The sequence below is a fragment of the Mastigoproctus giganteus genome, chromosome 6, assembly GCF_048544385.1.
Source record: "Mastigoproctus giganteus isolate SK-2022 chromosome 6, ASM4854438v1, whole genome shotgun sequence".
NCBI lineage: Eukaryota > Metazoa > Arthropoda > Arachnida > Uropygi > Thelyphonidae > Mastigoproctus > Mastigoproctus giganteus.
In genome coordinates this window covers 120672913-120697415 of record NC_143580.1, presented here as the reverse complement: position 1 = coordinate 120697415, position 24503 = coordinate 120672913, and the positions used below count along the sequence as shown (strand labels likewise).

At 38.7% G+C, this 24503-nt stretch overlaps 1 protein-coding gene across 2 annotated transcripts in view; it reads right to left on the bottom strand.

The window, feature by feature from the left end:
- Ube4A (Ubiquitination factor E4A) overlaps nt 1-24503 on the bottom strand; it is a 523714-nt gene that overhangs the window by 266071 nt on the left and 233140 nt on the right. For both annotated transcript variants that reach the window (XM_090376475.1, XM_090376476.1), the window contains exon 9: nt 16558-16675. In XM_090376475.1, coding sequence (XP_090232601.1) covers nt 16558-16675 — 118 coding nt within the window. The remainder of the gene's footprint in view (nt 1-16557; nt 16676-24503) is intronic.

Here is a 24503-nt window from a genome sequence, read left to right as displayed (position 1 = left end):
TCATTCCCATTCACTCTCTCTTTCCCTCATGGTAGGTCACATTTTCTTTCACCAAAACTGCCATATATTCCCTTTTACCATAATTCCTAGTTCACTCAGTGCCTAGCCTATTCATTCTATCTTTCATTCTACATTGCATCCCTTTGCTACTAGCTTACTGATATTTTTCAGCTAATCTGCTTCCCTGCACATCTCCCTCCCCTACATGGTTACTTATTTGGTGTGGGCCCCCAGTTTCCTACACATGGTAGGGTAGTCCTGGGGAGTTCTGTCATGTCAGGTTTCAGTCAGGGTGCAGAATACTGCTATCCTGACAGTTTTTAAGTCATCATCTGGGTGTGGTGGAAAACTTGGGCAATGCAGTGTAGTAGAATTTTTCTAAGCTTGATCTGTGCTTGTTAACAGGAGAGAGAGTGCTACTAGAAGGACAAGATACACTTAAATAGAAAAGGCGCAAGAATATTTACTATGCTACTGAGGCAGTGTTAGGTGGGTCAGAAAACTGCTAGTGTCATTGGAAGGGATACAAAGACTAACAGATTAACAACAGCTGCAGGCAAAAGTTATTCTTGAACTGCTTCTATTGGAATGTGCAGCAATCCTGGAAGGTAAAGTACTGAAGATTCCAAAGTCTGCTGTGAGTCATCACGGAACAAGTAAATACATGGGCTGTGTTAGGAAAACTAAGAGTGAGACCAGGTGCATGCATACTTGCATATACACTAATACTAGGAACACAATAAATAAATTAAATGAATTTGAAGTGTTGGTGAAGTCATCAAAAGGAAACATTGTTGGGATATAAGAGACGTGGTCCACTCAGATATAAGGGATGCAGAATTTGAATATGGGGAGCACAATGTGTACAGAAATAACATACAGAATAAGAGGGGGAGTTATGCTTTTAGTTAAGAAATACATAAAATCTACAGCAGTGCATCCAGTCAATGTGGGTGCCCAGGGCATTTTTGAGTCAGTTTTGTGTGATATAAGCATTGAGAAAATAAAAATGAGAGTAGGAGTGTCTTATAGGCATAATGACTCTGATGAGTACAACAAACAACTGTACAGAGAACTAGAGTGGACCAGCAAATAGGAATTTCTTATAATGGGGGATTTTAACTTTTCAGATATATTGACTGGAACTTGTGGGCTGGTCACTCACACAATAGCAAAACTTTTGTGGATTTATTGGATGACTATTTTCTACAGCAGCATATTGGAGAGGCAACAAGAAAGAGCAATAATTTTGATCTGATTATCAGCAATGATTCGTCATGAATTAAGAACCTGCATGTAAAAGGACCCTCTGGATGGCAGTGATCAGAGTGTGCTGATGTGGGACTTACTTAAAAACATAACTACTGTCAAGTGTAAACGAAGACACTTTTGCTTTTGTAAAGAGACCACAGTGGTCTCACACATGTTTTAAATTCTACACAGTGGGTCCAACTAATGATGTTACCAACAATGAATTCTAAACAGGAAGCATTCGGGGGAATAATTATAGAAGCTATTAGGCTTTTAATGTAAACTAAAAAATACTATTCAAGGCTAAGGTTAAATGGATATCAGATGAACTAATGAGATATATGGCAGAGAGGAAAAGAAAAGATAAACAGCAAAGATTTCTTTACTTATGTACACACTGCAAGGAAGGGGATGAATCACATTAGTTCACTTGATATCGATGGTTCTACTGTTGATGATCCTGCTCAGGTTGCTGAAAAACTGAATGGCTATTATGCATCCACATTCACACGAGGAATTCTTCAAGGGAAGTGGTTGTCAAAAGTTTATCAAACTCTAATATGGAGCCAAAATGATTTTGTAATAAATGAGAGGAAAGTGGAAGATAAATTGTTTAAATGAAACATAAGAAAGGTGCCCAGGATAGATGCATCTATCCAATTGCAATAAGGGAGGCAGCAAAAGAATTAAGCAAACCCTTAGCCACAATTATGATTGCATCTTTGGATTCAAGGGAGATCCCCACAGACTGGAAATGTGCATATGTATTCCCAATTCATAAAGGGGATCAAAGGCTGACATGAATAATTATAGACCTGTTAGCTTAACTTCTGTTCCAGGGAAAATAATGGAGTCAACAGTTAAAGAAGTAATTCAGGACCATCTAGATAAGTCTGCAGATATAGTAGTAGTAGTGGTGGCATGTGATGCAAGAAAGCAAATGTATAAGCTTATGCAGCATCAGCCAAAAAAAAAAAAAAAAAAAAAAAACATCACACCAAATGCCTGTCCAGTTCCTCCTTAAATTTATTTAACCTATCAACTTCCACAACGACAGATGGAAGTTTGTTCCAGCAATTAACCACCCGCTGGCTAAAGGCAAATTTCCGCACATCTATTCTACATCTGTCTTTTCTTAATTTGAATTTATGCCCCCTTAGGTTCATAATCTGAACAAGTGGAAGGATCCCATCAGAATTCAGTGTGCTCAACCCATTCAAGGCCTTATACACCTCAATCAGATCACGCAGGTGCCTAGTCTCCAGCCACTGCAATTTGAAGAACTTAAGCCTCTCTTGGTAAGAGGATCCCTTCATTCCCCTCACCAATCTTGTTGCCCTTCTCTGTACACGCTCAAGCAAATCTACATCCTTCCTAAAATGAGGTCTCCAGATCTGTATGCAGTACTCAAGGCTGTTTGCTGTTGTTTGTTATTTGGTTTTTAGGAGCATTAGCAACTAAGGCCATATTGCTCCGGGATATGCGCCTGACCTTTCTGCATCCTCCGTATTTGGTGGTGATGGGCTCGAACCCCGGTCTAATCAAGAAGCATGTGCTACGCACTGCTGCTCTTTCCCACCTGGCTACGGAGGCACCTAGTACTCAAGGCGTGGCCTGACCATTGCCTTATACTTCAGACACAGCATCAGTTTGTTAAGAGGAAATCTTGTCTTGATCAATTTGATTGAACACTATGATGCAATATGATATCAAAATAATGATATCGTATAGTTGGATTTCAGGAAAGTACTGGGTGGTTATAAATTAAGTTTCCCTATTCAGGAGACACTAGTATCAAAAAAGATTAGAGCTATGAAAACTGGTGGGTATGTCATTTAGGGTATGGGAAAGCGATTTGTAGAAGAAAAAAATTTTAGTAGAAGAAAAAAATTTTAGTTCAGATTTCTGCCACCAGGGAAAACAGCCCTGCACACATGTAAAAGTTGTCATTTACTTCAAGACATGCTGCTTCAGCAAATAACATCCTGTTAGATAAAAGGAGAAAGGCCAATTCCACCTCAATAACCATTATGGCTCTTACAAAAAAGGAACATGCTCTTTTAGTAAAACTGTTCTACAATAATAATAGAACCCAGCACTATGTGAATATCAGAAACTTAAAGGTTTGCGTAAAGGACCTTTGACGTCAGTGGCACTTCAAAAACTAATAAAGAAATTTGAAGCAACCGGGGAGTTAGGTGTAATTCCAGGCAGGGGATGACCACGTATTTGAACAGAGGTAATGGATGAAGGCGGTTGCAATGGTCTCCAGGTCAGAATGCAAAACACTACCAGTCAGTAGTGCCAGAGGTGTCAAGAGACTTGAACCTTCCTTGGTCTACTGTAAGTAAAGTGCTTTGAATAATTTTACGCTGCTTCCCGTAAAAGATTCACATAGTGCAAGAACTAAAGTCTTGTGATCAGCAACAACGAATACACTTTGCTCTACTATTTCTAGCTTATATGGAACTTGACGATACATGGTCTCAAATGATCTTGTGGTCTGATGAGGAACATTTCCCTCTTCATAGGGCTATAAATGCACAAAACTGCTGAATATGGGGAACTTTACATCCATCTGCTGTGCATGAAAGACCACTACAAAGTCCATAGTTACAGTATGGTGTGGATTCACAGCAGAGTTTATAATCGAACCATTTTTCTTTGAAGAGTCTACACTTCATGGCTCCGTAAGGTGTATGGTAACTAGTGCACGGTACTGCACTCTTCTAAGAGATCACATTATTCCCACTCTGCAAGAAAGGCAATGCTTGGGGACTGTAGTGTTCATGCAAGATGAGGTGCCTCTCCCCACGTTGGTTGACAAGTGAAGGAACTGCTCCGTTCGACATTCGGAAATGATCGCATCATGTCTAGAGACTTTCTGCAGTTCTGGCCAGCCTGATCACCAGATCTCAATCCCTGTGATTTCTGGCTATGGGGTTACCCGAAAGACAGAGTTTACCATGGTGGCATATAAAAGCTTGTCGATTTGAAAGCAAGCATTAAACAGCATGTAGCCAACATCCCCAATGAGATGCTATGCGAAACTGTGACACACGCAGTCCTCCATTTTCAGAATGTCATCTCAAGTGAAGGAAAGCACATAGAACAATATCTGTAGATTTCTAAGTTCTGATATTAAAATCTAATCCTAAGTTAAGTATTCCATCTCATGTTTACAGTGCCAATTTCTCCCCTGGTGACAGAAATTTGAACTAATTTTTCTTCTTCTACACATTGCTTCCCCATACCCTAAATGACATACCCACTAATACCACCACTTTGCTTATTGGAGGCTTGAAGTGGTGAAACCCATGTTTAGTCTCTAGAGCAAAGTTTCCGGCATCCCCCTCCCCCATACTTCTCCTTCAACCCATGCACGGTACTAAGTACTATAGGTTTTGATACGTTTCGTGTTTGGGGTTTTCATAAAAAAAAAAAAAAAAAAAAAAAAAAAAATCTGTTTTGACACTAGAGTCTCCTAAATAGAAAAACTTATTTTGTAACTAGCCGGTATTTGAGACTGTTGCATATAAAAGACTGCTGTACAAATTGGGGGGCAGTGTGGCATTTAAGGGCAAATTACTGCTATTGATAAAGAGAAGGTTGAGTGCAATAAGACAGAGAGGTAATCAATGGACATTGCTCTTTGTGGACTAATGTTATTCGTGGAGTGCCCCAAGGTTCGGTTGGTTGGTTGGTTTAATGGAAGTTTATTGGCACAAGGGCAACTAAGGCCAAATTGTGCCTGTCACAGTAATTCGGCAAATGATATATATATATTTTATTATTTATTTTTTTTTTTTCCAGTCATATGTCAGATAAGTTCATATAAATGAATTTGTTTTAAAAAATTAAATAAATCGGATAAATTTGCGTCATCATTGAGAATATGGTTCATCTCTAATGAATTGTTTTGAGTTAAAACCAATTTAAAATTTGTTAGTCGAGCAGCATGATTGTAGGGACACTCGAGGAGAATGTGTTTCACTGTAAGTAGGGCAGAACAATGACGACAGTGAGGAGGTTCATCCCCTGTCAACAAATGGAGGTGGGTCAGATGGGAATGGCCAATGCGTGTCCTTGCAAGGACAACCTCTTCTCGTCTGTTTAATCGGAAACTAGATTTCCAGTATTGTGGCTTTTGCTTTATTTGGAAAAGTTTGTTTTGGGTCTGTTGCTGCCATTCTGATGTCCATTGGTCAATACATAACTGTTTTATGAGGAGTTTACAGTCCATATAAGGAATCGAGGTAAGTGAAGACACTGGGTTGATCGGATTTTTTGCTGCTTGATCTGCTTTTTCATTTCCCTGGATTCCAGCATGCCCGGGAATCCAGCAGAATCTTACGTCTGTGTTATGCTCTGTTAGATTAATTAACTCTGCTCTGATTTCTTTCAGGATTGGGTGAGAGTTCGGACATTTATGTTGTAAAGAGGTTACTGCACTCAAGGAATCGGTATAGATTATCATCTCTTCATTAGACCTGTTTTTGACGTGTTCGATAGCCATTTTTATTGCATGAAGTTCAGCGGTGTAAATACTGCAACTGGGGAAAAGTTTTTGAGAGATTCAACAAGTGGGAAGAACTACTGCAGCGGCCACATCTGTATCAGATTTGGATCCATCAGTATATATTTGCAGGCAGTGTTTGTTTGCTGATGCATGAGCTAAATGTAGCTGCTGTATATTTTCATTGTTCAGCGCCTGTTTTCCCCATTTTCGAAAAACGTCATCACATAAAGTTTTAAAAGTGGACCATGGAGGCTCTATTTCTCCGGTATCTTGTTGGATATTGTCGAGTGGGACACTCCAATACTGAGCAACATACTTCAATCTGATTCCAGCAGGTTTATTTTCATTTGGTTTGTTCCTGTAGAGATTTATGAAAGACGGGTTAAAGAGGCAAGGACAGATAGGATGTGAGGGCATACTCCGAAGCTTTGCAGCGTACGTAAGCAGCAGCATCTGTCTCCTTAAGGATAATGGAGGTTCATGTGCGTCAATGTATAGACTATGCACGGGAGATGTTCGGAAGGCACCTAGAGCTATTCTAAGTGCATTATGTTGAATGGTATTTAGGGACTGTAATGCTGACTTTCTAGCTGAGTCATATACGGGTGCACCATAGTCTAGTCTGGATCGGATTATGGTTTTATATAAGTGAAGAAGCGAGTATCGGTCAGCTCCCCATGATATTGCAGAAAGAACTTTAAGGATATTCATTTTTTTTAAACAAATAGTTCGTACATGCTGTATGTGTTTCAGAAAGTTTAATTTCTTGTCCAATATTAAACCTAGGAATTTAATATTGTCATTGACTGGAATAGCATGATTTCCCAGGCACAATTCAGGATCAGGGTGCAGTTTTCGTTTCTTGCAGAAGTGTATAGCAAACGTTTTCTGAGGAGATAGTCGGTAGCCATTTTGTAACATCCATGATTGCGTTTTGTTTATTGACAGTTGGAGTTTCCTTTCGATGGAGAACATATTTTGCGAGTGACTGGATATAGTGAGATCGTCAGCATAAAGGTAAGTTTCTACTGAATTCGGGATGGCTGTTGTTAGAGTGTGTATTCTAACTGCGAAGAGTGTGGCACTGAGGACTGACCCTTGTGGGACTCCTTCCTCCTGTATGCAGATTTTCGAGAGTGAACTTTGAAAACGAACCTGAAAGGTTCAATATTCGAGAAAGCTCTGAATTAATGATGGTAAATGTCCCCTTAGTCCTAGGGCATGTAAGTCACGAAGGATGCCATGACGCCACGTGGTTTCAAAAGCTTTCTCTATATCTAAACTCACCATGACCAAATGTTCGTTCTTTATGAATGCATTTCGCACATTTGCCTCAGCCTTAATCATCAGGTCTAGGGTAGACTTGTTTTTACGAAATCCAAACTGATCATTGTTCATAGCAGTTTGAGTTTCAAGATACCAGGTAAGGCGACTGTGTACCATTTTTTCCAGAGTCTTACCCAGGCAGCTAGTAAGTGAGATTGGTCTATAATTATGCGGGTCTGATTGGTCTTTTCCTGGTTTTGGAATGGGTAGAACAACAGAATGTCTCCAAGAAATTGGAAAATAATTTGCAACAAATATTCGGTTGAAAAGTTTTAGGAGAGAGTAACGAGTTCCCTCATTTAGATTCTTTAACATTAGGTAGTATATGCCGTCTGGACCAGGTGCACTATTGGCTGAATTTTTTAAGGATTCTTCTAATTCATACATGGTTAGTGGTTTATTATAAGAGAGGGCTGACTTCGTTCGGAAATTTATTTTATATTTTTCAGTTATTGTTTTGGCTTTTAGGAAAGTTGGATCATATGCGGTTGAGGCAGAATGGTGAGCAAAAGATTCCGCGAGGATGTTTGCAATATCCTCTGGAAGGGTTATCTCTTGTCCTTTATAGATGATGATTGGGGAAGGAATTGATGGAAACTTACCAGTAAGGCATCTTATTTTCTGCCAGATTAGTCCTGCACTTGTGTCTTTAGTGACAGATGAAGCAAAACGAATCCAAGATTCCTTTTTAGCTTTTCGCCGGGTGTAGCGGACATGGGCTTTTAGTTTCTTGTACATAATGAGATTAGCAGTGGTTGGATTCTTTCGAAACTGATTCCACGCCTTGTTCTTCTCTCTCTTAGCAGTGTTACATGCTGAATTCCACCAATAGTTTTTTTGTTTCGATCCTTTATTTGAAGTTTGAGGAATGGTAGTAGGAGCAGCTGTCAACATTTGTTCTGTGATATGTTTAACGGCGTTATCTATGGAGTGATGTTGGATAATATCATCCTCTAGTGTAATACTAGATGCATATTTATTCCAGTCAGCTTTTGAGAATTTCCATTTAGATCGATTGCTTACTGGTAAGTTTGTCCTTGTGCAGAGCTTACAGATTATAGGAAAATGATCACTATTTAATGGGTTCTCTGAGACTCTCCAATCGAAGTCTGGAAATAATGTGGGTGAGCATATCGACAGGTCTATAGCAGAGGTTAAGCCTGTTGGGAAATGGACATAGGTGTGGGAGCCTGTGTTAAGCAGAGTGAGATTATTCTTTACAAGAAAAGCCTCTATTGTGCGTCCCCAATTGTCTGTCTGCAAAGATCCCCATAACTGGTGATGCGCATTAAAATCGCCCAACAGGCAGAACGGAGAGGGTAGTTGTAGGATAAGGTCATTTAGTTCAGTTATCGAGCAGTTCTGATTTGGTGAGATATATATTGATACAAGTGTAAGCGTTTTACCAAGAGCAAGGCGTACTGCAACAACTTCTAAAGTGGTTTGTAGGGGTATACGTCTGGAAGAGATTTTACTATCAATCAGTATAGCTACACCACCATGTGGAGAGATCCTGTCATGCCTGAAAATTGTATAATTTTTAACTAACAGTGTCACTTGCGGAGAAAGATTTCTTTCTTGTAGACAGATGCCTACTGGATGATGCTGATTTATCAAATCGTGAATATCGTCTATGTTGCTACGGAGGCCTTTACAATTCCATTGAATTAACTGATCCATTATTTAGTTTTTGAAGTAGGTGTTTCTGACTGTTTTTTGGATCCAATCTGTTTATGGCATTCCAATTTTATTTTATCTTTTCTCGGAAAAGTGGGTCGTGCAGTGTCCATGTCTTCTTCAGCATGTATTTCTAAAACTGTTTCATCGTTATGAATTTTGTCATCAATTTCCATATCTGCGGTTAGAATCTTTTGAGGTTTAATATTTCTCCTACTCTCAGTATCTGAGTGTGATGGAGTAATAGTTGGTGGTACAGTGACTGGGGTTATTATTTGCTTGGTCTTTTACATGTTCTTTAGGGGACTCCAGCGGACTCGCTAGGATGGCTCGTGCCCAGTCGGAAATGGATGTAGTTGGTGGTATGGACACTTCAGTTTGAGTTCCTTCCGATTTTTGTGTTTTTGTGTTGCGGCTGCATATGTGAGTTTGGGTAGTGAGAGTAAAACTTGTTTCCTTGCTTCTTGGAAAGTCACTTTGTTTTCTATTTTGTACTTTTGAATCTTCTTTCCAGTTTTCCAGGTTTCACAGATTTTCGAGTAAGCTGGATGGTTACCTTTACAGTTTGGACATACTGATGTTTGTGCTGGGCAGTCTGTTTGTGTGTGTTCCTTAGATCCACAGTTGGGGCACACTGAAACCCCTCTACACACTGTTTGAGAATGGCCAAATTTTTGGCACTTGAAGCACCTGAGAGGATTGGGGATATAAGGTCGAATATGGCAGTTCAGATATCCAGCCTTAACTGTAGTTGGAAGGATTGGTGTCGAAAAGGTCAGTATAACACTGCGAGTGGGAACTAATTCACCGTCTTTCTTGATTTTAATTCGTTTTGCCTGTACAACTTTTTGGTCTTGTAGCTCTTGGACTAATTCCTCTTTGGTAACATTTATTAAGTCCCATTCAGACAGCACTCCTTTGGATGAATTTAAGGTGGAATGTGGAGTTACTGTGACAGGAATATTCGCAAATTTTGAAATTCTTTGCAGGGCTTCAGAGCGCCTGCTATTCATTGTCTCTATAAGTAGATCTCCAGAGCGGAGTCTTTTCACCGTTTTAGGTAGCCCAGCAGCATTCTCGAGACATTTCTGGATAAGAAATGGAGAAAGTGCACCTACTTGTTGACTTGTTTGAGAATGTATAATAAGAAACAGTGGTGTTTCCTTTTTGGATCCTTCTGTTCTTTGTCTCTTGGGATGGGAACTGTCAAAGTCAGTTTGGTCTGTCCTTGAATAAGTTGAGGCATGAGACTCAACAGATGGATTACGGACTTCGTGATCCACGTTTGCTCCTTTTAGCCCTTGGCAGAGAACCTTTTCTGCCAAGGTTACCGGCCCCGCCACGGGGAGGCAGGAGCAGTGCCGCTAGAGTGACCAAGCGGTATAAGTTAGTTTGTTAGTTTTAAGGAAAAGAAAAGAAAGGTGGTTTTCCTTTCTTAAACTTACTTACAGATCGTAAGAATAAGTTAATGGTAAATTACCTTAAACGTAAGAAAAACTTTTGAAAATTAACAAGATCTGTCACACTGAGAAGACGCTCTGTAAATCGCTCAAAGAATCACTCGATCACAATAACGCTTGGCACCCGAGGCCCCAAGGTTCGGAGATGGCTCATTTTTCTTTTCTGCATTTATTAATGATACTGATGAAAGCATATCAGGCTTAATGTTCAAGTTTGCAGATGATATAAAGGTTGACAGGGTGGATAATGACAGTAATGTTGGTATGATACTGTAACAGGATCTAGAAAAGTTAGGCAGATGGGCTGAGAAATGGCAATTGAAGTTTAACACTGACAAATGCAAAGTACTGGTTATGGGTAGCAGTAATCTCAGAGTAAGGTACCTACTGTGTGGTAATATAATCAGAACAGTAGAAAATGAAAAGATCTGGGGGTAATTGTGTAGTGAGATATCAGGTTCTCTGAGAAGTGCAGACAGGCTGCCAGGACAGTTCATTGGGATTTGTCAATGATATTTTGTACACTCTCTGTGCTCATTACAATAACTGTAGGGCTGCTGGAACAAGTACAGAGGGAGATAATGAGATTGGTGAGAGGAACAAAGGGCTCCTGTTCCAAGAAATTAGCAAGAACAGATCCAATTCATTCTGCAAACTCTGAAGACTTGGCACCTGCGAGGTGATCTGATTGAGGTGTCTAAAGCTTTGAATGGATTGAGGAGGCTCAATGCTGACAGGATTCTTCCTCTTGCTCTGACTACTCACATGAGGAGGTATAAATTCAAACTGAGGAATGATGGTTGTTTGTTTTTATCCGCAGAAGTTTGTTTTTATCCTGAAGATAGTCGATTCTTCTTCTGGCTTTATAACCCAGGGCGGGTCTTAATATTTGTGATGATGTTCCACCAGTAAGAACTCCCAGGTGTCAAACTTCTCCAAATTCTTATTCTCATGGTCTTTAAGTCCTTTTCTATCATCCATTCTCATAACATGTCCCAACTAGCCAGGCATGTCTCTGGCTCTTCACAAATCTGATGGTTTGACCATGTTATTCAGGTTCACAACCTGAATAACATGGTCAAGTTCATGGTTCATGCTGATCCTCTAGGATCCACAACATCTTGCACGGGACCCAAAAATATTTTGTAAAATCTACGCTCGAACACTCTCAACAACTGCTCATTCATTAATGTTCAAGCTTCACAACCATATGTTACAACTGGTCTAATGAGGCTTTTGTTTATTCTTAATTTTAAATATCTGTTCAATACTCTAGGCTTCAATAGTTTTTCATTTGTATAGAAACATATGTTTCTATACTCAGGATACGGGACTTAATTTCATTAGTAATAGAGTTGGACCGATTTATCTGCGAACCTAGGTAGGTAAAATTCTGAACATGCTCAAACAAGAAGCCACTGGTTCTTAAAATTTCATGGTTATCTGCTGTTCTCTGGACTTCCATATATTTTGTCTATCCTGAGTCGTCTTCTTTGTGCTTCCCTATCCAGCCTGGCCAGTGTTTCCTCCAGTGCTCCTTTAGAATAGCAACATCATCAGCATATCTGCAGACCTGCACTGTCTTTGTGCCTATGTGTCCAGTTACTTCTAATTTGGTGACAGCTGCCTCCAAAACCACGTTAAATAACACAGTATAGAGTGCATCACCTTGTCTAACATCAGTGTTAATATCAAAGGGAGTCGTCAATTCATCAATTCTCATCACTGTTTTGGAGCCAGCCAGGGATGCTTTTATGAGCCTAACAATCTTTGCAAGTATGCCCAAGAGAAGGTGATTATTTGTCATTTCTTCTCTGTTGCGGCAATCAAAAGCATGTTTGAAATTTATACATTAGACTTTCAAAATAACACCACCTTTGGGGATTCAAGGTGCCATTATTTCGATTTTCCGTTATCTAGAAAGTCTTATTTTTAATATATGTAATGTAAAAATAATGAGGTTAAATAAGAAATAGACAGATAAATAATGCAATTTTATTGACGGCACATAAAAAAACAAACACGTTGACGATCCAAATTTATAATCTGCCATTAATACACTCCTGTTTACGCCCCGTTCTATTTCCTTTATTATATCAAGTTTAGTCTGCATGGTAGCACAGTTGTATCATCACCTTCCTCTCCACACTGGGTGGAAAAGGCCCGGGTTTGAATTCCGTCGATGACACAAGGAACTTTTATGGGCTTTTTCATTGCATGGCTGAGTTAGTTGGTCTCAAGCATAGATAGCAAGGTCCCCCCCCCCGAGAAACTGGTGGGGGTTGTCCAGTAAAACAGGCAAATTGACCAGAGAACAACGTAATTTACAGACACGATACACATGGGTATATGAATTAACTTTCCAGATGACCCTATTGCAATAGTTTGGATTATATCAAGTTTGTCACTAAGCTTGTTCTCTGTATGAGGTTTATTAACTTTAGGAACCATAGTGAGGGGTTTTTAATTTAAAATAAATGTAAAACTGTAGTATAATCTGTGATATCATACAGAATTCACTTTCAAAATGGCAAATGTAAACAAATACAGCATATCACATGGCTTGCCGTTTTCTTTTTTCAGCACTGCATGTAAATATCCAATCTCATCCCAAATAACAGAATATTCATTAGCACTGTTATTTGGGATGCCATTATTACGACAGCCTATTGTACATAGGTTATATAAGTGTATATTGTACTTGAACACAAATGGCAAATGTAAACAAATACAGCCATGGCTTGCTGTTTTCTTTTTTCAGCACTGCATGTAAATATCCAATCTCATCCCAAATAACAGAATATTCATTAGCACTGTTATTTGGGATGCCATTATTACGACAGCCTATTGTACATAGGTTATATAAGTGTATATTGTACTTGAACACTTTTGCCTGTATCTACCTTAAAATGAAAATCTTGTCAGTTGTCAAGCGATCTGAAACCACACATATTCTCCAATTATTTTCTCTGAATATGCTGCCAATTTATTATAAATAACTCCAGACAAAACCTTATAACTTCCACTCAGTAACGTAATACCTCTATAGTAAGAACAAAGCAGTTTATCACTCTTCTTGTGAATCAGCTGTATGATTACAAGTGTCCATTCATCCAGAATTTTTTACTCAGATCATATTAATAGTATCAGATTATGTATTCTTCTCCATAGTGTCATTCCACTGTTATTATGTGAACTCTGAAGTTATTCTGTCAGCTCCCAGTGCTTTAGGCACTTAATAACTTTTTTGAATTTCTTCAAAGCTAGGGTCTTCAATGTACAGTTATTTATTATTATTATTAAGCCATATGGTGCAAGGAAGCCTGAGGTGCGAGAGAGAGAGAGTCAGAAGTAGAAGGGAATCACCGCGAAAGAGAAGAATGATGATATCCAGCTCAGGACCCTGGGTGTGCCAAACCCATACTCACCAAATGTGTGAGCCCCTGGGATACCATATAGTACAATAGTTTTGTTTCAGTCTTATTCCTGTCAAGATGCTCTCAAAATACTCTTTCCACCATTTCAGAACCTCCTTTCTCTCAGTCAGACAGTTTCCTTCACTATCTCTATATGCAGAAACTTTCAATTGGAATTCCTGTGTATTTTCTTGATCTTCTTATGAAACTTTCTACTTTCCTTCTTGTTGTAATGTTCCACCATTTCATCAACCTTCCTCCTCAAAGTCTCTCTCTTTTTCTTTCTACACATCCCAGTTGCAATGATCCATTTTTCTTTGTAGTTGTCACTATTTGCTCTGCATTTCTGCTGCAAACATTTCACCCTGGCTTGTCTCTTCAATTCTACTGCTTCTTGGCATTCCTCATCATACCATTCCTCATTTCTCAGTCTTGAGGTCTCACGCAAGGTTATGCATGTTGCACCCAGAATCATTACCTTTATACAAGTCTTCAATCTTGTCACTCTTTTCCTGTTCCTGCAGTCTTCAGGCCAACTCTGCCTGGTACTTCATTTCAACAAGTCTATCTTTCAATTTCTCTGCATTCCACTGCTTAGTTTTCTCAGCCTTTCCACTTGCTACCAGAGCTATTTTATACTTCAGTCTGGCTCCCACTAGAAATGATCAGAATCAGAGCTGGTGCCACAAAAAAGAACAGACATTTTCAATTGCAGTAACCTACCTCTTAGAAACCAGTACATGATCGATCTGGTTAGCCTGATTTGTATCAGGGATTATCCATGTACCTTTATGAATATTCCTGCTTGGAAACCAGGTACTCATGACCTTAAAGTTGTTGGCAGCAGCAAATTATGCTACTCTAAGACCATTATTGTTTGTTTTTTCATGGAGGCCATGTCTCCCAAATAGACCTATGAAAACTCCTCCTCTGCCTAGTTTAGCATTGAAGTCGCCGAGCATTATAATAGCATCATGTCTTTGAATTCTTTCACACACAGACTGGAGTTCATCATAAAATCCACCTGCAACATCATCATTTGCATCTTCAGTTGGTGTGTACACATTAATAAAGATCACATTATGGAATTTACCTTTACCTTTCCATCTAACTTCCTGAAGAGCAACAATATCCATCTTCCTCCACTATGCTGTTCATAGTTCTGACTTGCAACAGGGTATGCACATTCCAAGTTCCAAATCTCAATACCAAATTTGTGTCCTTATTTCGAGGCCTGGTCTGTTTCCATAAGGGCTGTCTGGTTTCATTTATTGTTATACGTAACAGGGCAAGGTTGTCAGCCCTGCACCTAACCTGGAGGATCATGGTATCTCTTTTTATCTGTTTCTTCACCTTCATTTTGTCCGGCTTGGGTAGCCCTACCAGCAGCTTAGCTATCACTGACATAGCTCTCAGGACCATTAGAGCACACTAGCCCCACCACCACATGTCACGGTAGAGATACCATCGGTGAGGAGCAGATGGTTGACTGCTTAAATAAATAATTCAAGGAAGAACTAGACAAACTATGGAGTTGAAAAAAAGGAAGGTTTTTTTTTTTTTTTTTTTGGCAGACGTTATATAAATTTGCTTTCTTACATCATTTGCCACTACTAATACTAAAATGATGATAAAATTTTGAAATAGAATGAAAAATGACAGGTGAAGCTTCATTCCCATTTGGCTAGTTCAGCAAAAATTTCACATTTACAGAATTCCAATGTTCCAGGGACAAATTACAATAGGTTGTGCACCAGATAAGTCATTGCTGTGCAATGCATCTGTGATGTTGGTTTGTAAACTGCAGCTGTTCTATAAAATCTGCAGCATCCAGAGTACTATGACGCAGGAGTTCAATTCCTAATATTAGTTCCTGTGGCCTTCCTGAACTCCAGGTGACAGTATTTAATGATGACTGATATTACCTATGTACCGTTCTTCAGAATAATTTCTTTCCATTAACTTCTGCAGTCTGCTTGAATGTAACCTGGGTGCAGTAGTATCATATTTCCATTTGGTGATTACATCAATGACCACTGATCTAAAGTATTGCAGTTTTTCTGCAATGGAACAAACAAAATTTCTGTTTATACTCTGGGATGACAACAACATGGTCAGAGGAGTTCACAAGATAGAGAGAATACAAGAAACAGCACCATATTTAGTAGTCATGGGCTTGAACCTTGGTCACTCAAGTGTACTTATGCACCCTCATGCCTGACCACTCGGCTATGGTTTTTTGGTTTTTTTTTTTTTTTTTTGGTTTTTTTTTTTTTTTTAGGAGCATTAGCAACTAAGGCCATATTGCTCCGGGATATGCGGTGGTCATTCCCTGACCTTTCCGCATTCTCTGTATTTGGTGGTGACGGGCTCGAACCCTGGTCTAATCAAGAAGCGTGTGCTACGCACTGCTGCTCCTTCCCACCTGGCTACGGAGGCGCCTCTCGGCTATGGCAGCCATAAAGTGATGGCTATAGCATCCTATGATAATCCCTTCTTCCAAGTTGCTAAGCTTAATGCCTCAAACCAGCTACTGTATTTCACTGATCAGTATACTTCTAGTTTGAATGCAATTATTTTTATACCTATTTCTGACATGTGGATAGAACCATCAGATTTGGTTCATATTTCCAAATTTATTTATTTTTTTTTATTTGTAGTTGTTGGCGCATCGGCTTCTGTGGCCATAGTGCACCTCCCAAGGTTTTTGCAGTACTTTGATCCAAGCCCGAGGCGGAATTCGAACCCGCGACCTTTGGGTTGCCAGGCAGGCACTTTACCCACCCGGCTAGTCCGGTCGGCATATTTCCAAATACTAAGGGTGTCTGGATACTTTTGGCAATATGATGTAAATAATGGAAATGGAATCTAATAATGATGTAAAAAGAAATTAATTAAAAGTACTTACCACTGTTGGCTTCAAGACAATGTCCCAGCCAATTTAATAATAGGTGTTTAGTATCTACAGACTGACGAAGGATTATGCGAAAAAGATGGTACATTTTAGTCACTAAGGCATCAAGGGGCTATAAAAAAATGATAATTATTAATTTAATTTGTTTTCAATGTGATGTGTTGAAATTCTTATAAAAATATTATTCTTTTCAATATTCAAAGATCATTATGTCTAGATGTATTTGTAGAACTACAAATACATCTAGAAATAATAATCTATTGTAGATACATAAAAGATTAGCAACATTTTTGGGGAGTGGAAGCAGTGTGCTATATTTGCTGTGCTGTGGGCCAATTGTAAATTTTTGAAATTGAGGTGGGGGAAGTGGGGGGTCAATGTAGTGGTGAGCTGTGAATATTTTAACAATGGGTTTGCATGTAGTTCTGTCGACTTTTGAAGTGAAAATTCTTTAGGCACACCCCAGGCAGTTTTCACATGGGAGTAACTTGCATCCATGGATTACAAAAATTGTCACGAAAATGAGACACGAAATGATCCCCCCACCACCGTAACTCATGCCTGGTACCACTTCGTACCAGGCATGAGTTACACAGCGTTGTATGATGCAATCAGTACCCCTACAATATGGCCATGGTGTAACTCGCGTTTACATTTTAAATTGCTATATCTCAGCATCTAGCAGCCTGATTTTAAAAATTTTTAAAAACTAAATTGTTTCTTTCATCATTCTCTACTGTATTTCATAAAAATGATGGGGAAAAAAATTTATAATTCCACATGCTGAAGAGTAAACATTTCAAAAGATTCTAAAGAAGTTTCACTTAACTTCCACTACGTGTGCTCAGCACACGCACACAATTTTTTTTTTTTTTTTTTTTATTCTTCTTTTGTTTACAACTAGGGAAATACATTTTTTTCATGATAAAATTTTAATACAGTGAATAAAAAATAACATAAAATATTTCCCATAACACAAATAACAAACTATCACAAAACTTTTGAGTATATAAAAACAAATACACTGTATTACATAAAAAAACTAACTATTCAAGAAAAGGTACAAAAAAAATCACAGATTACATGAAAAAAATTATTACACAAATATTCAAGAAAATGTATTCTAAAAACTGCCATATAGAATGTACTTCTCTATTAATATTTGTTGTCGATTTTTTGCTTTGCTCAATAGCTGAGTGATGATTATGGAGAAACGATTTGACGTAACAATTCGGATCAAATTGAAGCAATGATTTTCCATTTAGATTCATGGTCATCATATCTACAACATGTTTAATTGTTGAAGATGTTCTTTATATTGTAGCAATGTTATTCATTACACTGAAAGCTCGCTCAGCTTCAGCACTGCTAATCGCAGTTTCAAGGATATATCTGGTTTTTCTAATTGAAAAGGGAATTGCACTCAATTTTAAACATAAACTGTCTTTGACAAAATCTCTAAAATCATTAATTTTTATTTCATATTTTATTATAAAACTTAAATTTTTTAAACGATTTTCACCCTCTTGCCACGGAGATGAAAGTTCTTCCATATTCCACTTTTCTGGGTAGCATATGTTTAAAATTAGTTTCAATTCCTCATCGTCAATAATATCATTGTTTTCTTTTTTTAATTTAAAATTAATCTGTTGCATTAATAACCGAGCCATTAAGGATAAAACAATGCAGTTTAATAACTTGTCGCAAAGTAAGTAATTTTTTAAGTGTTCTTACTTTCGATTCCTTCAAATTCTTTTGACTTCAACATGTTAGCATTAGTAGAGGCATTTGATGCAAGTTGTTGTTGTTGTTGTTGTTGTTTAAGAGCTATTGGCGCAAGAGCAGCTTAGGCTATAATGCGCCTAATCTAGGTTAGAGTTTCATATTTTGACATTTTTTATTATGTTGTTCAGATGGGAAGCCAAGATTTTATTTTATAATTACGTAACTTTTTTGTAAATGTTACACTATTTATTTTTATATGTTTTGGTAGTATCCGATTAACTTAAGGAAAAAGAAAACGTCGGTAATATTTGGCCGGTTATCTAAAATTGTTTTGAGCGTTAGGTTGTTTTGTGCGTTCGTGGTTATTTGAAAGGCTTTTATACGTTCTGAAGTAAATCTTGGACAGTTCACCATGAAGTGATGTACAGTGAGTGGAACTTGACAGTTTTCGCACTGAGGAGGGTCTTCACCTCTGAGTATGTAAGAATGGGTCATATGGGTATGCCCAATTCGCAATCGAGCAAGGATCACTTCTTTGTGTCTGTTGGATCGGCAACTGGTAGTCCATGGTCGGAGTGTTTGTTTAATTACACGAAGTTTGTTGTTACTTTGATCTTTCCAATGTTGTTGCCATTGTTTTAAACTGCTTTGGTGGATTAATGACTTATAATCGGTATATGGTATTGAGCGGAAGGCATAGTAAGAGGTAGCAGCTTCTCTTGCTGCTTTATCTGCTCTTTCATTCCCAGTTATTCCTGGGTGGCCTGGAATCCAACAGAAACTGATCTTGTGATTATTTTGCAATAGCTTAGATACTGAATATTGTACCTGTTGTAGAACTGGGTGTGCTTTAGTATTGGCATTCTGTAAAGCAATGACAGAGCTAAGCGAGTCAGTGAAAATTATGCTGTCTGCTATCTGTTCATGTTTAATTTTGTTTACGGCCATCAAAATGGCTTGTAATTCTGCTGTAAAGATGCTGCATTCTTTTGGAAGTTGTTGGATGAGAGTACAGTCTTCAGAATGAATCGCAGCTCCTACACAAGTTTCTGTTTTTGAGCCATCTGTGTATATGAAAGTGTAATGTTCATATTTTTCTTTGTATGCTGCATGTAGTTGCTGGTAGTTTGTTCTCGGGAGATTTGTTTTCCCCCAAGACTGGAAATGCAGGTCACACGCAGGTTGAATTATAATCCATGGTGGAATGATGTGTGTAGTCGTGGTAGCTATGTTATCATAATTAAGCTCTCAGCATAACAGTAAATCTTTGAGACGGATGTTGGAAGGGCGGTTTATTCGTGGATGGGCTTGGTATACGTTTTCAAAGTACGATGAAAACAGAACCTCTCTATTTGGATGATCGGTGATGGATTTTATCTTTACAGCATAGTGTAATAATAAGTTCTGTTGTCTAAGTTGTAGTGAAGGTTCATGGGTTTCTGCATATAGGCTTTGTACAGGTGAAGTGCGAAAAGCTCCAATTGCTATACGGAGTGCACTGTGGTGTATGGGATCTAACAATTTCAGTGCACTTGGTCTTGCGGAGTCGTAAACTGGTGCTCCATAGTCCAGCTTGGAACGCACTATTGCTCGATAAAGTTTGAGTAGTGTATGTCGATCTGCACCCCAAGTTGTTGCGGAGAGAACTTTGAGTAGATTTAGCTTCTTGATGCAAGAATGTCTTAGTTGCTTAATATGTTCAAGGAATGTCAGTTTTTTATCTAAGAGAAGTCCTAAGAATCTTATGTTTGGTACAACTGGGATCACATATCCATCTAGTTTAAGTTCAGGATCAGGGTGTAGGTTTCGTTTCCTACAGAAGTGTATACATGCAGTTTTCTGTGTGGAAAACCGGAAGCCATTTGTTTGTGCCCATTGACTTATTTTATTTATTGCTCCCTGTAACTGCCATTCTATTGTTCGCATATCCTGAGAGTGATAGGACATACTGAAATCATCAACGTATAAAGCGGTATCAACAGGTTTTGGTATATGCTCAGTTATGGAGTTTATTTTGATAGCAAAGAGGGTTGTGCTAAGCACAGACCCCTGAGGTACACCCTCTTCTTCGGTGAAAACTTTTGAAAGAGTATTCTGCAATCTAACTTGAAATGACCTGTGGAGTAAGAAATTTTGAATATATTTTGGAAGATGTCCACGTAATCCAAGGTGGTATAGGTTTTGAATAATTCCATAACGCCACGCAGTATCGTAAGCCTTTTCTATGTCAAAACATATCATTACGTGGTGCTCTTTTCGGATAAAGGCATTCCACACACTGTTTTCTAATTTGACCAGTAAATCGAGTGTTGAACGATTTTTTCTGAAACCATGCTGTGCTGGATTGAGAAGGTTATTTCTGTTCAAAAACCATGTTAGACGAGCATTGATAATTTTCTCCATAACTTTTCCCAGGCAACTGGTTAGAGCAATTGGACGGTAGTTGCGTGGGTCAGAGAGGTCTTTCCCCGATTTTGGGAAAGCAAGAATTATTGCATGACGCCAACTGTCTGGAAATTGGTTTTCTAGAAGGATTCTGTTATATAGTTCTAGTAATGCCAATTGGGATTGATCATCAAGTTGTTTTAACATCATATAGTGGATTTGGTCTGGACCTACAGCACTTTGCTTTGTCTGGGATAGAGCGTGTTTCAATTCGTAGAATGTTAAGGGTAGGTTGTACTCTTCATTATTTCTTGTGGAAAAATTCAGTTTATGTCTTTCCATTCTTGCCTTGTATATTTGAAAACTGTGAGTATATGAAGTGGTCGCTGATATTCTGGCGAAGGTTTCGCCCAGTGCATTGGCTATTTCTGATGGCTCTGCAGTGACTTGTCCATTCCAGTTTAGGATCGGAGTTGGAGTAATCGGGTATCTGTCACTCATTTTGTTAATTTTATTCCAGACAGTTTTAGATGGTGTAGAACTTGTTAATGTAGATGCAAATTTTATCCAGGATTCTTTCCTACTGGCCCGCCTAATATATCTGGCTCTTGCCCGTGCCTTCTTGAACAATGAGGTTCTCTAAAGTTGGATATCTGCGAAAAGTATTCCAGGTTTTGTTTCGCTCTTTCTTAGTCTGCGCACATTCTGCATTCCACCATGATTTTGGCTGTGTTGGAAAGTGAGACGATGTTTTTGGGATACAGTGTTCAGCAGCTTGAATTATTTTATTTGTTATATATTGTACTGCTGCATCTAACGGTTTTTGCTTGATAGTATCAACATTTAGTTTTGCTAATGATTTATAAGTTTCCCAATCTGCTTCATTTATTTTCCATCTGGAAGTTTTGCGTGACTTGCATGTGGTTCCTAATGCCATGGTGATGATTATTGGATAGTGATCACTGCTGAGAGGATCACTGTGCACTGACCAATCAAGTATTGGAAATAGTATTGGAGAACATATAGACAGGTCTATAGCTGTAGTATTTCCTGATGGAAGATGTGTATAAGTATGTGTGCCATCGTTCAACAAAGTTAAATCATTCTCGTCTATCCATTTTTCAATTTGTTTTCCTCTCCGATCTGTGGTTGTGTTACCCCACACAGGGCTATGCCCATTGAGGTCGCCTAGTATACAGAAGGGGGTTGGTACCTGCCTTACAATGTCTTCTAAGTCCTGTTGTAATAAATTTTGGTTTGGTGGAACATAAATTGTTATTACTGTTATGAGGGATCTAGTGGCTATGCGTACTGCAATCGCTTCAAGGGTTGTGTTTAGCGGGACAATCTGGGACGGAATGAGAGAATTTATTAGTATTGCCACACCACCATGGGTTGTGCCACCTGTTACTCTGTCCTTTCGATATGCTGTATAGTTCTTTATTAAGGTAGAGTCTTGAGGTCTGAGGTAGGTTTCTTGTAAGCAAAGACATAATGGTGCATACTGTGTAATCAGATCATATATATTACCTATGTTAGTGCGGAGTCCTCTACAATTCCACTGGATTATGGTTTTCATTATTTGGTTTTGGAGAGGTTTTCGGTCTGTTTCCTAGATGCTGTTTTAAGTCTTTCACACGTTGGTTTTTCCTTTTTTGGGAAATATGGTTTTCCGGTGTCCATATCGTCTTCCGCGAAAATCTCTAATACTGATTCATCTGCTTGGTTGGTTGCTTCTGTCTCCATTTGTTCGGTTGCCTTCTGACTTATGACATTACGTTTTCCTTGAGGGGCTTTCGATTCTGAGCGTTTTTTATCGGGAGGCACGGAAAGTGGTGTGTTGGTGAGTTTCTCTTGATATTTTGGCTGGGAAATTGTGAGTAGTGCTCGTGCCCAGTCTGAGATAGATTTCTTTGGAGGGATTGTAAAATCTGTTTGAGTTTCTATTGTACGATGATTCGTTATGACCTGCGCGTAGGAAGGTCTGTTTAAGATAGTCGGGTGTATAGTTCTCTTAGCTTCTTGGTATGTGACAGAATGTTCCACTTTATACTGCTGAATCTGCTTTTCTCTTTTCCAATATTCACAATTCTTGGAATAGGCAGAATGGTCTCCCTTGCAGTTTGGACATTTCGGTTTCTCGGATGAACAGTTCTGATTGCTGTGCTCCTGGGACCCGCAGTTGGAACAGATAGCTACACCACGGCATGCCATTTGTGAATGACCATACTTTTGGCATTTAAAGCAGCGGAGAGGATTTGGAATGTATGGTCTGATGTTACAATTTAGATATCCGGCCTTCACAGATGTAGGTGGTTTAGGAGTGTTGAACGTCAGTATGATAGTTCTGGTTGGGATAAGTGTCCCATCTCTTGTAATTTTAATCCTTCTCACAGCTATAACGCCTTGATTTTCAAGTTCATCTTTAATTTCTTCTTCGGAGACGCTGATAAGGTCCCATTCAGAAATTACTCCTTTCGATGTATTTAGCGTATAATGGGGAGAGACCTTTACTGGGATCCCACCAAATGTTTTCATTTGAAGCAGTCTTTCTGCGTGTTTGGCATTTGCTGTCTCGACTAGAATGTCGCCTGATTTTAGTCGCTTAACATTTTTTGGTGTTCCAGCCACACTTTCTAAACATTTCTGGATGACGAATGGCGACAATTTTCCTAATGGCTGTTCTGTCGTAGAATTAAAGACAATAAAGGTAGGTGCATTAAGTGATGTTATTTCCTTTTTTTGCCTTTTGGTTGCAATAGTCACATTGTCCTCATTTTTCCGACTCAAAGGAGTCAGATCTTTGGGATTCGTGGTAATGTTTGAGTCATTCATGTTTGCTCCTTTTAGCCCTGGGAGTGAGAGCTTTTCCTCCCAGGTTTCCGGCCCCGCCACGGGGAGGCAGGAGCGGTGCCACCTAGTGACCAAGCGGAAGTAGATTGGTGGTTAGTAAGACTAGAATATAAATAAAAGAAAGGTGACTTTCCTTTCTTAGGAACCTTTGCACTGATACTTTTCAGTAACTATATATATTTACAGAAGAGAATTAACTTTAAACTCTTGATATACCTAACACTCTTTCACTTTAGGAATCGCTTTATAATTGCACAGAAATCGCCTGATCACTAGAAACGCTTGGCACTCGGGGCCTTTGATGCAAGAAAGCAAGCTTATGCAGCATCAGCCAAAAAATAAATAAATAAATAAATAAATAAAATAAATAAATAAAAATAAAAAAATAAATAAAAAAATAAATAAATAAAAATAAAAAAATAAATAAATAAAAATAAAAAAAAAATAAATAAATAAAAAATAACCACTTCCACTTCACCCCTCTGTTCATTCGAAATACCTGTCCAGCTGAGCCTTAAACTTATTTAGGCTATCAACTTCCACGAAAAGGGATGGAAGTTTATTCCACCAACCAACCACCCGCTCGCTAAAGGCAAATTTCCTCACGTCTATCCTACGTCTGTCTTTTCTCAATTGGAATTTATGCCCTCTCAGGTGATTATTCTGAGCAAAAGGAAGAATCCCATCAGCATTGAGCATGCTCAAACCATTCAAAGCTTTATACACCTCTATCAGATCACCTCGCTGGTGCCTAGTCTCCAGACACTGTAATTTGCAAAACTTAAGCCTTTCTTCGTAAGAGCACCCCTTTGTTCCATTCACTAATCTTGTTGCTCTTATCTGTACTCGTTCCAGCATCTCTACATCCTTCTTGAAATGAGGCCTCCAGACCTGTATACAGTACTCTAGGTGTGGTCTGACCATTGCCTTATAGAAGGGAATAATCACCTCCTTATCCCTGCTAGAAAAATTCCTAT